The sequence below is a fragment of the Lissotriton helveticus genome, chromosome 1_1 (genome assembly GCF_964261635.1).
Source record: "Lissotriton helveticus chromosome 1_1, aLisHel1.1, whole genome shotgun sequence".
Taxonomy (NCBI): Eukaryota; Metazoa; Chordata; class Amphibia; order Caudata; family Salamandridae; genus Lissotriton; species Lissotriton helveticus.
The window spans coordinates 1,124,627,689-1,124,644,186 of record NC_136057.1 but is presented as its reverse complement, the minus strand read 5'-3'; the positions used below and the strand labels follow the sequence as shown (position 1 = coordinate 1,124,644,186).

The window sequence follows — 16,498 nt, the reverse complement described above, 5'->3', positions numbered from 1 at the left end:
GGCCAGCGGGGAGAGCAGCCCAGGTGTCACTGATTGGGCGCGCAGGGACTCCTGGACACTGGAGTCCCTGCCTGTGCTCGCAGCCCCGCCTGGCCTTCCGCCTGCCCCGCGCTCCTCACAAACAGAGTTCCCCGGTAGGCAAAGGCTTCCCAAGGCAAGTAGCGCTGCGGGACCCGCGGAGCACTGGCAAAATCCACGAGGCAGCGCTAGCAGGGAGACAGCTGACGATCCACGGACCAGGTATGGGCTAAGAAACTTCTCCAGAAGGTTTTTTTTTATTCCATGTCGAGAAATAGCAACATTTAGAGGATGCAAAACCTGCTATCATTCAGCAAGTTACAGATTAGGAAGGAGGCAAGGAGACTGTGGCCACCACGAAGGGTTCCAAAATTAGGTGTCTGTGCCAAAGAGAAGGAACTCCATTTTCTCTGAATTTAATTTAAGGATGTTGCATTTCATCCAGCTGACAACTTCACACATGCAACTGTTGAAGCAGTGATAAACCTCTTCAATGTTGCTAAAAATGGACCCTATAATTTGGATATTGTCGATATAGGAGACTGTAGAAAAGCTAAAGATTCTAATCAATTTGGCAGGGGAGCCACATTTATATATTGCAAAGCATGGGGCTCAAGGATGACCCCTGAGGGATACCACACTGCAGTGAGAGAGACGGGCTGTTCTTGTCAAGGTTCAAAGGTTCAAAATTAGCTTTATTCGATTTTTGTTGCAAAATCATAAAAGCACATATGTGTAATACACTTCAATAAAACATTAAAATCTTTTAAAAATAACAATCACAAATATTTACACAGGCTAAAAATAATCATGGTCAACAGGCATCAGGTTATCTATAATTAATCCATGTTTAGAAAAAAGCAAGTGGAAAGATACATGTATAAGCATCTCTATTGGCAAAACACTTTACTAAGTAAATGTTAAGCAAAAGTGATCAACTAATTTTCATAAAATCCATAAATATTTCCATAATTAAAAGGAGAAAAATTTAAAAAGAACAAATTACAGACACTACAACATGGGTCACACAGTTCACATGGTCTTCCTCAGGGCAATCAGTATTCTCAAATAGGAAGAAACTGTTTTTACCACGAATTCTGTTTCCAATTGCTTTAACTTGCAATAAGCTGCTCTGCATCCCCTGATTCCCCATTTAATGAGGATTGGCTTCAAGAACCTTTTCCTGGGGGGCACGTAAAATTTACAGAACAGGATGGAGTGGTTATTAGATTGATCCGATAAGCCATCACAGGGGCACTTCACCAAATGTTTGGTCCAATCATTACAGTTGGGAAATGTTACCAAGCGGAAATAGGTGTCCACCCGAAACCTAGTAAGTAACATTCTCGAGAAAGGGCTAGGGTCTATCAATAAGTAAGGCTGTATGCCTACGTGAGAAATAAGAACCTGGTTTGCCTTGGCGGTATATTTATCCTTTTCAACAAGCCATCTTTTATTGTCCAAAAATGTCAAGATCAATTTATTAAACATACGCCTTGGAACCATTTCTAGGCAAGTTGGATTATCAAAATATCCTTTGTGGCCCATATCCGATGCCATGGTTTTGATGTAATGCAACCATTTAATATTTTCAGCACCATCTAACTAGACAATCAGAGATGACCTCCCGATTTAGGGATGTCTCTGGGGTTACCCAGATCTTGTGCCACAATAGAAGAGGGGAAGATTTGATCGTATCCTCGATGTATGGAATCCCAAGTTCACTATGGCTAAAATAGATAGGCATTGATTTAGGGGTTGCCAATAAATAACGAATAAAATAGTTTTCTGAGCGTTGTATCTAGTCAACATTGACAATCCCCCAAAGCACGGCCCCATAAATGCCGATGGAAATGCATTTAGCTTTATATATTTGGATAAGTTCCTTGACTGGCCGGCCGCCTAATTTCCTAGAGAAATTAATCAGGGCACCATTCGCCCTACTAAAAGCCAATTTTCTAGCGAGAACTGCCTCTTTCCAGCTCCCCCTACTATCAAAATTAACTCCTAGATAAGAGAAGCTGCTGGTATATTCAATTTTATTCTTTTTCAGATAGATAGCCATATTAGTTTTTGTTGAAGCACTACAAGTCATAGAATATGTTTTAGAGACATTAATAACTAACCCACGGCTACTCATGTAATCTGAAAAATGCAACCACCGCCCTTTGTAGGCCAATGACAGTGCGTGACATTATTGCAGCGTCATCCGCATACAAAAGGATGGGGATGGGTATTCCACCTACAGCAGGATAGTCAAACTGAAAAGCCTTAGGGTGTTGTCCCACGCTGTTAATATATAGGATGAAAAAAAAGGGGGGCCAAAATGCACCCTTGTCTCACTCCTCTCTTTATGCTAAATTTATCGGAACAGGCCCCCCCCCCCTCCCGTACCGTACCCTCGCCCCTGCATCCCTAAACAGTTCTTTAATAAATAGTAGGATCTGTTGGTCTATACCCATGTCGATAAGCGTCTTCCATAGCATGGAGTGATCAACACAATCGGACGCGGAACTTAAATCCACAAATGTTATAAATAGGCTTTCTTTCTATGCTTGAGTGTACTTTGCAGTCAGCAGTGCTAAATTAAGGCCCTGTTCTATCGTGCCTTTGCCCGTACGAAATCCATATTGTAGATTAGAGATGAATTGTTTTTCCTCCGCCCATTCCTGCAGCCTATTGAGAATAATCCTGCCCGCTACCTTCATTAACGCATCCAAAAGAGAAATTGGTCAATAACAAGCGGGGTTATTCCTATCCCCTTTTTTGAAGATTGGTATAACGACTGCTTCTGGCCAAGTTGAAATAAAGCCAGAAGCATTGGCGCAATTTAAGACATTTGTTAAAAGGGGTGACCATAACGATAATTCAGTTTTCTATATATCGATCGGGACACCATCCGGTCCCGGTGCCTTCCCTGAAGCACTATCCTTAATTGCCTTGATGACCTCCGTGTGATCAAAGACAATCCCCAGTGTAAAGAAATCTATATGCCCCTGGTTGTCAATGACATTATTAGTCTCCAGTAGGTTAGGGTTCTTATATAAATTAGAAAAATGCTTTACCCAGACATCTCCTGGAACTGCTATATCAAGAATGTCTGTGTCTTTGTCTGACAGAAAAGGAGCGTTGACTGCTCTGCAAAAAGCTATGTTATCATTTTTTAAAGAAGCCTCATGAAGATTCTGCCAGATTTCATTTTTTAACTCTTGTTTCCTTCTGGCTAAGGCTGACCGATAGGATTTATGGGTCTGTCTTACCAGTTCTAAAGATCTAGGGGATTCTTGTAGGACCAATTTCAGATTTTGGTGTGCCTTTGAGCAGTCTTTATCAAACCAACCCTCCGCTTTATGTGAGTGTTTTTTATGTACTCTTGTCAGCAGTTTTTTTTATCTCACATGTGATTTCCCCAAAGGAATCAAGAACTTGCTGATTACTTTCAGATAGGGAGAGGCAGGTTTGTAAATGGTCAAGGACTATAGTGACCAGTTTATGCATGAAAACTTTAGGATCTACTCTTGCCCATTTAATGGAATAACCGTTAGTACTTGCTAAATTTATTGAGGTGTTATAAATCACCTCATTGGTTGGTTCCTGTACCTTTATTATCAAGCAGAATGAAATTGAGTAATGGTCACTTAAAGCGGCGTCTAGTGTCTCCCAAGACTAAACTAAAAACCGATACCTAAGGGATAGAAGGGTAAAGTCGATTACGGAATTCGCCCCTCTCCCATTAAAGGTTGGCTTAAACTCCTCCGCTGGAGAGCAGCTTTCATTAATGAAACCCAAATCAAACTCATAAATCAGTGAATTTAACAAATCTCCTAACCTAGAGTGAACAAAATGGGTTAATGCTTCTTCCCTGTTCTCCTTCAGAGGGCAAGTACCAGTATCAAGGCTAGTGCAAAGAAAACAATTAAAATCGCCCACCCATAGGAGTGCCAAATCTCCATCTCCTATTTTTTCCAGTGTCTTTATTGATCTTCTTAAACTAATAATGATCCCTTCCCATAAGGAAGCGTGGGCATTATTATAAAAATTTATGATAGCCATCTTCTTTACACCCGGCCAGCTAACTAATAGGATCTGATAACATTCTGCTGATATAAATTTGATAACTGTTATCCCTGATGTATTTGAAATATAGCTGCATAAACCACCTTTATTTCTGCCATGCTTGCTTACAATAGCAGGTGTATTAAAGGTTTGATATCCCCTTATATGAATCTCGTGGGCCAACCATGTTTCTTGAAAACACAATATATTGTGTTTATTTATTATCTCAAGCCATTCTGGACGGTCCACTTTGTCCTTCATGCCCGCTAAATTCCAAGTCATAATCCGCTGACTTTTGTGTGTAATCTTATCAATAATGTCAACCGCTCCTGCCCTAAGACTTGTATCAAATTGACCTTCTTCCTTATTTGTTTTGTCGTCAGCTATAGTAGTGGATGTCTCATGCTCCCTCACAATCTCATCAATTCCAGTTGGAAGTCAGTCGACCCCCTCCATTCCAGAAAGGGAGGAAAAACGGTTAGAGGTAGCAATATTAAACATGGGGGCCACCACAGTCCGGGTATTTGGGTATCCTGTTCTCATGGGATTTCCTACTAGGGCTTTTGGGTAAAAGTAACTTAGATCTCTAGTAGATATACCTCCCTCATAGCCCTCAGGGTACCAATCTCTAATGTGATTTGTCGCCCTATAATCCCTGAAATTTATAATGACGGTGTCCCCATGTACATCCTTTGGTCTTCTGCCCACCCAGCCTAACCTTCTGACATGTAAAATTTTGCCATCTAAATTTAGAAGAAGTGGCCTGTTCACTCTTAGCCAATGCAGATCCTTGTTTTTAAGGATCTGATGACATTCAAATTTCCCCATTGACAGCTCTGGTACCCCAGTAAGTACAATAACATAAGGTTCTGCCTTCGGTGGGAGATCTATGTGCTGGGCAGGTCCTTTAATCTGTTTGTCCATGTAGGAAGTCCTCTGATTATTACCATATTCCTGGCCGTTCTTATTTACTTGCCCTCTATCTATTGCTTCCCTAGAATTAATATGTGCGAAATCTGTGTAGCCACGGTGTTATCATGGGCGGGGGTAATAGCTCAACACTATTTACAGGATTAGTTGGTTTTGATGCTATCACCAGGGTAGGAACAGAGGGAAACAGTGGATGCCTACTTGTTGACAGCTCTTTAAGTAAATTTGTGTTAACAATACCAGCATCTTGAATTGACCCAAGTCGCTCCGCCATTCTCTTTACCCTCTCAACGAGAGGTAATAGCAAAGATTTAATCAGTTGCTCTATGTTTTTCATTAGATCTTGCTGAGAGTATATGGTTAAGTGATCTTGGTCGGTTTTACTTTCTGCTGAACCTTTAGAATTCATGATACTCGTGGCAGTTTTGGAAGTTTTTGCTCGGCTTCCTTTTTGCTTATTTCCACCCCTCTTTCTTTTTATTGAGGTGCCTGGCCCGGGTGTTTTTGTTGTAATAATCTTCTCGTTGGTAGGTTTACTGGATGTCACTAATAATTGCTCCTCGAAGGATGATTCAGTTCGTACATCTATGCTGATATCTGTAGTATTAGGTTCCCCACGTCTCACTGGTCGTTCTGGTAAATCTTGTAACTGTGGGGGAATACCTATATCATTTGTTTGTTCTATACTAGTATCATCTTGCGATGGAGTAGTTGCTAACTGGATAGCCCCCAAAGAGGATCGTTTGTTCTGCCATTCAGAGGAAATACGCCGCTCAGTGTATGCGATTTCACGTTCTAACACTGACGCGGCCCTTGTGATGAAATTATCTAATGTCCCTCTGACTGAACCCCCCACCAGCGATTTCCGGCCTAAACTGGGCAAAGTATTCATTTTCTACAAAATGACCACGACGTAAAAGCAAGTAAAATAAGCAGAATGCCTATCTAATAATGCATATAGTTTCAGATTGTGGTACGTTCTTTCTTTAGTTTCCCGGATAGTTAGAACCAAAGGTGGTGACCCAGCCCAGCCTTGGCCAGCCCCTTTGTCCGGGCTTCTCCCGGGACGCTCCCGCGACGCGGGTGATGACGCGGTGCTTTATGCGCCTCCTGGCGCGCTTCCCCCGTGAGCGGCTTCTGGCCGCAAAGGCAGCTAGGGATGGTAGTCCGCTGTGACAGACGCTCTCCCCCACACAGCGGCCGCAGTGATGTTGTGGGAATGCAGCGGCGGGGGGCGAGCGTGCACAGCAACACAGGGCAGCAGGACCGGCAAAAGTAACAAGCAGGTGAAAGCCAAGGTAAGAGCAATGTCCCCTGTTCTTGTCAGTAAGGAAGGATTGAAGTAAATCAAGAGCCGTTCCGCAGATCCCTATCCTGGCTAGGCGATTAATATGAACAGAGTGGCTGAAGATGTTAAAGGGTCAGCACAGCCTTCTCACTGTTGTCCATGATCAATCTTATCTCCTCTGTAGCCACTATCAAGGCTGATTCTGTACTATGGTTTGTTGTGAAACTGTGTTGAGACCGTCAAGGATCTGATTTTTATTTAAATATTCTAATAGGGCAGTGTTCAGATGCTTTTCAAGAATTTTGGCAACATTGTCAGGCGAGAAATTGGGCAGTACATTTTAAGGTCTCGCCTGAGCCAGCGCATGCGCTGCTCCGGCGAGACTTTTAGTAAGGGGGCTTTAAAAAACTCACCACATGCTTTTGCTTGTGGCCTAAAGCTTGCAGTTACGCACATGGTTATGCACACCGGCGCCATCTGGCTTTCCTCTCTCATGGCTCATTAAGCGCATCGCTCGCGGGCACCCTTACAGCGCACTTTTTCCCTCTCACTTTTCAGCTGCGCAGCATGTTCAACTTTGTTTATACATCTTCAACACCGCTCCTGATCGGCAACAATGTCGGCTGCACTTTTCTTCTTGTTTCTTTCTTATTCTTCCATCCTTATTGCTCTTCAAATTTTCTTTCCTCGTTCTCCCATTTCTGTTTTCCCTACTCTTTCTTATCTTGCTTTCTTGGAGGGTTGTTTCCTTTCTTTCCACCTGGTCCTTCATACCCCTCCTCGCTTACTACTTATGTTCTACCCCCAACTCCTTCTTTTCAGTTTTTTTTTGCATTTTACTTTATTTGGTTCTCCAGTTCCTCGTTTCTTCTAGACTCTTGCTTTCACCTATGTCTCTTCGTCGCCTTTTCTCTCCCAAAACATTTTCATTAATTTTCCTTTATCGTTCTCTGCTTTTTCTAATTACTTCCACATTCACCTTTCATTTTGCTTCCCTTCATTTCCCTATCTACCGCTGCCTATGCGTTTTATTTTTTCTTTCCCTCTTTTGCCTAAAATCCTTTTCACCCTCCTATCTGTCATTTCTCTTTTTCATTCACCCTCATCTTTCACTCCTTACCTTCGACTCTCCGCCTAGATATCAACAGATGTCTGACTGTACAATAGCCTGCACCTTATGCTCCCGCCGCCCACATCGCCTGTACGTTCGCCCCTCCCTCTCCCATTGCACTGAATATGTAATTCACGTCTGTTTCTCGTCCCCGCTGTACATACCTGCGTGTCATCTGTGTGCTGCCCTGTGCACTCCTCAGACCCCAAATCGTCTCCTATTTATATCATCCAGCTTTTTTTCTCAGCTGTTCCTTCTTGTGTTATCGTTCTGTCACACATTTTTTTCTCTTTTTCATATCACCCCATGCCTTTTTTCCTCTCTTTTCTCTTCTATCCCTTTTCTCTCCCCCCTCCCCTGTGCTATGGCTTCTGTCCCCTATCTGTTCTGTCTCCTGTCTGTATTTCTTTCCGCCGTGACTGTCCCCTCCCCCTCCCCCTTTCTCTCAACTCTCACCTACTTTCTTCTTCCCTGTTTAGGTTCTCTCTCTATTTTCTCTCCTTTCCCTCGCCACACGCTTCATTGAGTCATCTTCTCTCTCTATATTCTTTGTTACGTCTTTTCGGACTCTCTTTCTGTTTTACACCTTCTCCTTCTTATCTTCCCTTCTGTCTTGCCCTTTAATCTTACCGCGCATCCTCCTTTCTTAGGTGCACCTGCTTCTCCAAGTCGTTGGCGCCCATCATTTCCAACTCCTCTAATCTACGCTCCCCCGTTAGCTCTTGTCCTCTCACCTGTCTCGTCTTCTCCACGCTCCCTGTCATAGCGCATCGTTTTACTCTACAGTCTCCATTTGCTGGCATGCTCAGCCCCGTCACTCTCCCTTCTGGTTTTGCTCTTGTCCATTTTCTCCTCTTTCCTCCCTCTTTCCAGCCCCTACCGCTACCTCACGTTACTCTTGCTATAAATTGCGCTTGTGCCCTATCCTTTCCACTGCATTCTGCTCCTGAAGCGCTGTTTTGAGTACTATTAATTGTATAATTGTGACACCCATTATTTACAGCGCTTAGAAACAACTGCAGAATAGTCTGAGACACTATATAAAATGAAATTCTTTCTGCCTGTCCTTCCCTCAATCCACCTCTTTCCTCACCCCATCTCCTGCTTTTCAGCACGTCTCTCTGCCCTGCCCTTCCTCTTCTCTTCATCTCTTGCCCTCTCTTCCCTCTCCTCCCTTCCTCTCCCCTTCTTTCCGTACTATCATCCGGCGAAACCAGGTCTGACTCATTACAAATGGTTTACAGACGGTGATTGGGAAATTAGATGAATACCACATGTACCACTGTTTTAACACTATACGAACAGACGAGTGACTGAGTTGAGGTGCAGATTAGGTAACGAGAGATCAATCACCACAACCCCCCCCCTCACCTCCCATTGGAGGCACCTAGAGAGGGTCTCATAGACCAGGTTCAATACCAGGAACCCAGAAGCCTCACAGGTATGTTGATCTAAAGTTCAAACACTGCCAGTTATAATTTCCTCAGGCAAATACAAGCAAATCCGACTTAAAAGTATTCTTTATTGTTCCATAAAATACATTTGCTTATAGCCAGTCGTACAATTGCTTAAAACGAAGTGTTTCCTTCGCACGGACCCTCCAGGTCTACATTCAGACAAGCATACAATTACTTCCATGAATGTGGTATCATTAAAAGCATCTATTTTATACACTTAACAAAAATACTGATTGGTTTCAATAATTTAGCAGAGTAGATTACATTGTGATCTTTCTCTTCTGATTATTATATACATTTAAATAGCATTTTAATTGTTCAATGAATTACAAAAACTCTATTATCACCCATTGCATTTGAATTCATTTGCATTTTCACTGTAGTCTAATATCTCTGGTTGATAACATCTTCATGGTACTAAATGACAAGAGGATTGGTTTATTTTGCCTGAGATTATTATTCAGGTTTGCCTCCCTAGTGGTCCCACCATAGTATGGTATGTACCAGGGGATGGGGGGGGGGGGGGGTCTAAACTTATAGTAATTTATTATTACATTTGCAAAGTGGTTTCTTCAATATTTCTACCCGTACAGTTACCACAATTATTGTAGAAAAAAGACTGCAAGGCCATTGATATCATGATATCCCCATATAAGCACGTTATTAAAAGTCCTTCCTTTCCTGAAATGTAAAGAATGTATATTTTATATTTCAGCACCAACCATCGTATAATTATAACAAAAAGAATATATAGCTACATGTATTACCTTGTATAGTTGACCAATTTGTACTATGTCCGTTCTCATTTTGCACATCCACGATACTTCACCTTGCCTTAGGCATAATCTCTTATTGCTTCCACCTTCATAGGCTTCAATATGTTCAACTACATGAAACCAAAATGTGCATCCTTTTGGATGTACTTCTTGAAAATGTGTTGCCAGCAGATAGTTTGAAGTTACCATTTTTAATCACTCTGTGATGTTACTGCATGTATTGTTTGAGTGGTCTCACACTATTACCAATGTATACCAATTAATGCAGCTTCACCCCAGAGCGCAATAAGGTTTCACCAGCATATAAAACAAGTGTTGGCATAGCCAATAGGTCTCGCCTTTGGGACCTTAAAAGTATTTATTTCTGCAGCACAATATCCTTGGTGCAACATCAACTGTTGCATGGCTAAACACTTATAATGTCTCAAAAGCAAGACCTATTGGCTATGCCAATGCTTGTTTCCTCTTTGCGATTGAGGAAAGGTATCTTTAATTGAGGAAATATAAAAGCCTTTTTCCATTTAATGGGATACTGTCCAGCCGTAATAAAGCTGTTCAATAAGGTAGTAAGAGGAGGTGCTACCATCCCACCTATGTTATGAAGAATTTTTAGGGGGCAGGGGTCTTAAGGAGCCCTTGATTTGATGTGCACAATCAGCTCGAGCACTGCCTCTGGTGAGAAGGGGGAACTCACCAAACTCAGCATTACTAAGGCCTAGTGATTCATCTCCCGAAACACAAAAGTTGGTCCTGCAAATCTACTCCATTTCTCCATACACTGCTTCAACTTTATTCTTAAAAATACGGCTAGATTATTGCATATTGGTTGGCTAGGAGTCACTGTACTGCTCGAGTTTAGCCTAGAAAGTATTTTTAGTGTTTTGAAAAGTTCTCTCGCTGAGTTTTTTGCTTGATTAATTTTTGGGGTGAAATACGGAGTTTTCTTATTGATAATTTTTTGTTATCCTGGATATATTGTTTATATTTCCTTCTTTCAGTTGAACCATAGTTTTTTCCTCTAAATCTTCTCCTGCCTGAGGAATTTTTGTTTGTGTATTATGTGAGTCTGTCATCAGAGAGAATGGACTTTGAGAAATACAGTTCCAGACTTCTCTACTTCTCTAAATGTCTACCTTAGCATGAAGTTTTCAGAACTTGATATTTCCATATTTTATAGTTATATTTTATAGTTATCAGTCAAAAACACTCACCTGTGTTACTGTATGCCATACACATTGTCCTTAAAATTGAGGAGAATAGCATGCTAGAAAAATTACTATGCAATGACTCTTTAAAATGAATAGTAAAATGTTCATAAATAAGAATATGTACTTGAATCAATCATTTGGGCCTCTGGTTTGTCTGGTGTTGTTTTAGTCCTATTTGTTAGAGTGCTAATCCGTATTGCCCAATTCTCTCTTTTCAGTATACAATACCTATAATATGGCACACAGCTGTGCAGATACTCCGTGGAAAAGGAAGTGTTCCATATTCCATGCTTCAGACTTTGCTGAAACTCATTGTTTTGATGTTTAGCACATTGCTCCTTGTGGTTGTTCGAGTCCAGGTGATTCAGTCTCAGCTCCCTGTGTTTACAAGGTAAAAACTTGTTTTAGATGATTGTATTGTTTTGATCATTCTCTTGTAACTAGTTCCTGCTTGATCAAAAATGGTATTGAATTTCAGGACACTCAAACTCTTTTTCACAATGTTAATATGAAAAATAATACATGCATACCCACACCCCCACCAGGGCTTCCGTAAGCATCTGTTGCATCTGTGACTTTTAGATACCAGAGAACTGCAGTAATTCCACTTTTCGATAGTCTGACTCCTGGTTTTCACCAATTAGGGATTGTAAGTATGACACTGAGAGACCAGGGGATGTTAATATAAGATTCCTGACAAGAAGCAGCCTTTATCAGACTTCAAGGAGAAACTAATTAAGTTAGAGCATAAACGTTCTTCAAGGGTTAGGGATACAAAGTTCCATCTTTCCTTAAAAATTATTCCTACTCCCACCCCCTCTTTTTGTGGGACACGGTTTATGAAGGATATTGTATCCCAAGAGCCATGCCAAGCCAAGGACAAACGCAGAATCTGGGGTGGTCCAGGTTTCTATAATGAACAGTATATCTAGGTTTTCCCTCACTAGCATCAGATTAATCTCATTTGAGTGTTTGACCGAGGAGGACCTTGCATTCACCAGGCCACATTTCAGAGGAGCAGGTGATTTGGACTTGTCAGGTAATAAGCTCTCTCCATTGACATCCCTCAAAAACAGACTATAATTAATGACCCGCTTACTGAGAAGTAGTAATTGCTCTCCTTGCCATTTGGAGGTCTAAAGGGTTCGCTGGAGTGGACAGTCAGCCTTGCTGGCGCTGTGCGCGGTCGATGCGCGAATGGGCGCAAACGGGCTTGCCTTTAAGCAGAACATTGGTAAAACTTGAGAAAATATAAACACCACCTTATAAGAGATTTTAAGCTCTCCCCTAATGCATGCAAGCTATATAATGGTACTGCTGCGCTAGAGCTATTTCTGCTCTTCTCACAAATGTTTTAGTTAATAAGCTGTACAGAAGGCCATATATTTTCTGGGCTCTGAGGTATGGAGTTTAACCCCTTCGACGCTGATGACGAGCTGGGCTCGTCATGGCGTAGCCTCCTCGCACGCTCATGACGAGCCCAGCTCGTCACGTAACATGCGAATTAGTAAATCTCAGCGTACGGGCGGAATTCCGCCCGCACGCATGCGGTTAAGTAGACGGCACAACCTCAAGTGGGTTCGACTATCAGCATAACGTTATTTTTGATTTCTGATTGTTTGCTGCATTACCAGTACATTGCAATATTCTGAGCTTACCTACTAGCCTGTATCATGGGAGGTAGTGAATACTAATGAAGAATCCATGGTGGAGAACTTGGATAAAAAGGTCCCTTGGTGCAGACCTTGGTACCCAACAATTTGTGGTGCAAACTGCATCAGGAGAAAATGTTGTACTGTTCGGATGTTGTATATTTAACACCAAATCAGCAAAATTTCACTCTTTGCTAGTAGATAAAAACATCCTTAGTAAGAGAAAACACGCATGGATGGTAATCACCAACTATAAGACACTCACTCAGCGCCATATTTAGATATCACATTCTCGGCCTATCGAAAGATACAACTAATTGCCCTGTTTTTAGGCAAGCTGCCATCCATCGTGGATCAGCCATTGTGGGTCCACAAAGGGCCGAAAGAATGTAGATTATGAGGAAGCAGTAAAGAGGATTTTATTAATCTAGTCTGCACATTAAATTGTTAAATGCACGAGTCACTTCATTAAAAAACGCTCTGAATATCAGAAAAATGACGTGCAGATCTGCAATTATATCTGACTTGGACCCAACTGACACCTTACTGAACTGTCAACTAATAAAGTTCCTTATCGTACATGAGCTAGCCCTAAAAAATTGAATCTCGAGCTATTGCCCGGTAATAATGAACAAATTGGTCTTTGAAAGTGAACACTGTATATTGAAAACACTGGAAAGTATGTCAAGAACACTTGAAAAGTATTCTCTTTAGTATAGCGGATTATAGGCCAACTAATGCTTCTGATCTACCAACTGTTAATCATGTATTTGTGTAAACATTTGAATACTATTAATTGATCAACTAATTGTTTAATGGACATTTTTACATATATTTGAATATTAATAACTAACAAAATTTTTTTAAGATCTTAAAGAATTTACCCCAAAAATCTTTTTACTGCCCTTCTCTGTTTTTAGAAATTATATTGTTATGTTTTTTAATTAACTGAAACAATAAACATTAGACTTTTAACTTGTATATTCAACACCAATTGCATTTAGAAGCAGCTAGCCCTGCAGACCAGTGATCCTGGATAGAACATTGTTAAAATACTAGATACTCTTGCATTGATCCCCAGAAATGAATCAGCCCTTATGCATGTGAGTTGAACAAAAGCAGCTGGCTTTTGAAGCTTGGCGCTGAACATTTTTGGTATAATGCTAAGAGCATTTGTAAGTCTGATACTAGAATTATAAAAGAACGCTATTGGGATTGTGTCCGTTAAAATTGTATTTTGCGAGAAACTAACGTAAAGTTAGCTAAGAACTTCCTTGAACTCTATCTTGATATAATTAATCCTGCACTCACCAAGAGCTTGTATGTGCGTTTTCATTTTGGCTGTTTGACCCCAAAAGTGTGTACCTGCAGGTGGAACAGGGAGACTGGTTCTAATGTTGCCCTGCCTGTGGGTCGACACCTGTGACTGCGGAGCTTTTTTTAATTTATTTTTTGTCCTACATTTTTACATCTGAGGCGAAAGTGGATACGCCCCTTATGTTAAAACCTGAGAACCAAAATCCATTCTATAGCTTTCAGGATTCAGGATTCTGACGAGAGACCCTTCCGCACCAGTTGTGCTCACTGTCAGCCGGTATTTGGCTGCAGTTTGGCGCAAGTGTGAACCCATTTTGTCTGTGGGAGGCTGAACCTTTAAGCTGTGATTTAGTACCCTAGATGGGATGGGATGGGATGGGATGTGGGTCAAGGTTTTGGCATTCGAGGGGATCTATTAAAGTGTACTTTTATGTATAAAACTAGGATTTTTTGTTTTAGGGATTTGGTCTGAGTTAAGCAAAAAAACATTACATTATGTGTATCTCTTACATTAGATTACATTTTTCTAGAGATTATTTGCTAAGATGCTTTTAAGCATATTTTTTTATCATAGACCAGGACAAATTTAAAGTTTTGGTTTGAGTTAAAGTAATATATACTACAATGTTTGTATTTTTTTATCCGATTTTATTGTTTTAAATTCATAGTTTAATTCGTAATGTTTTTAGTTGTCTGCTTTGATGGTTTTCCAATTACTGAATAAAGCATTATTTGATGAGTTGAACATTACATGTGTTTATGAAATGTCTTATTTTGTGCTATACTGCTAATTGACATCAAACAGTGTTTTGTGCTAACTATTTGTTTACTGTTTAGATTTGACAACCCAGCTGCTGTCAGTCCAACTCCTGCAAGACAGCTGACCTTCAACTACCTCCTTCCTGTTAATGCATGGCTTATCCTAAATCCCTCTGCCCTGTGCTGTGATTGGACTATGGGAACAATACCACTAGTGGAATCTTTTCTAGATGTCAGAAATCTTGCTACGCTCGCCTTTTTTTGCTCTTTGGGATCACTGGTCATCTTCAGCATTGGCTATCCTGGAGATTCTTCAAAGACTGTACTAATGGTAAGGATAGCAATTTTGTCAGACTGACACGTGTTATACTTCTATGACCGTTGTTTTAGTCTTAAAATTAACCAAATTGAGGAATTTTGATTACTTCCATGTTGCAGTCTAATGGATACAAGGAAGGTTATGCCTTTACATTTGAAGAAATATGTGAAATGGAGGACAAATTAGTAACTATGCTAATATTGTTAAAGGTGGGGGTAAAGAAAGTTGGAAAGGTATTACACTCCCATGAAGACAAAAACCTTGATGTTGGAATAAATTACACTGGTTGCCAATTGAACGTTAAAAGTGGCAAGATGTGCTCTCTTCAAATTACATTCAGCGAGGAAGCCCGATTTCACATTGAACGTTTTAATCTACATACTTTTTTATTTTATTTGGCTAAACTATGCACTTCATAGACCAACGTTCACATAAATTTACTTAAAAAGGAGGAGATTCTGAATGAGTTATGATGAAACATTCCAGTATGTTCATGGCATGCCAAGCAAGCCTGTAATCCTTAGGGTTGCTGGTGCTTTAACCTTCCCAAAAACACTTCACAAAACAGTGCACTTTCAGTTTGAATCCCTTAATAGTTGACTAAAATCAGAAGCATTTCATCTGTAAAAATTCAGTTTAAGATGGTCTTTAGTTTTTCAAAATACGTGCCATAGTGAAGATGGCTGACAGTCCCTAGAGCTACCCTCTGACCTGAGAGATGGCCTTGCTCTTCACTCGCCCTTTCTCTCACCCTGGGTGATTATAGGATCCTTGATTCGAAGATAGGGGAGAGGACAGCACAGGCTTCTCAGAGATGAAACTTTGTGCAGGATGACATCACTACCCAGCCCCTGAAAACAGCTGAGGAGTGCCGTGCCCATACGTGCTTAAGACTGCTGGAAGCGTTGGTGCCATTGCTCACAAAAAGAGCACAGGGAATGGTGATGCAGTGACTTCAGCACTTGTTTGGCTAGTCCGTGTGCCGTGAAAGGTGTACCCACTGTCAATAACAGTCTGGAAACATGTCAATAAAGCTGCATGTTTGTTCTTCAGGAGAGATATGTGTGGCTATTTGTTGGTGCTGCTGGGATGGTCCTCTGCTTGACGCTGCACGTTTTGTGCTGTGACTCTCACTGGGTCTAACTGCACTGAAGCGTCTCATAAAAACCGTTTAGCAGTCATTTTAGATCTGGCAATTTGTTAATGCTGGCTGACTCAGATAGCAGCCATCTTGCTTTGGGAGGAGAGGCTAGCAGTGTGCTCCCATCGTGTATTCCATCTTGCTTTGGGATACTAAGTGTTCTGCAGTGTTAAAATAAACTTTACAATTAATAGGATTGTGCACTGTTCTTTTTGTGGCCCTGACTGAGGGAGATCTTTAAGCAGTTAGCATACCACTAGCCCGCCACTATTTGCTGCTATTTACTGAAAAGTGGGTCCTAATACAGCCTACTGTGACAGGACTCCTCTTCTGCTGTGAGGGGGATACTGTTTTACTTGCTCCCTCTCTACCAGAGATTCATGTCTGCTTCACTGTATAAAACGTACTGTCTCTGTGGCAATGATTTCATGAAACATTTCTGAAACCACCGGTACACTTCCACGCT

General features: G+C 41.2%; 1 protein-coding gene across 2 annotated transcripts in view; it reads left to right on the top strand.

Moving 5' to 3' along the window:
• TMTC3 (transmembrane O-mannosyltransferase targeting cadherins 3) overlaps positions 1 to 16,498 on the top strand; it is a 425,295-nt gene that overhangs the window by 150,731 nt on the left and 258,066 nt on the right. For both annotated transcript variants that reach the window (XM_078678861.1, XM_078678865.1), the window contains exons 6-7: positions 11,063 to 11,235; positions 14,651 to 14,903. In XM_078678861.1, coding sequence (XP_078534987.1) covers positions 11,063 to 11,235; positions 14,651 to 14,903 — 426 coding nt within the window. The remainder of the gene's footprint in view (positions 1 to 11,062; positions 11,236 to 14,650; positions 14,904 to 16,498) is intronic.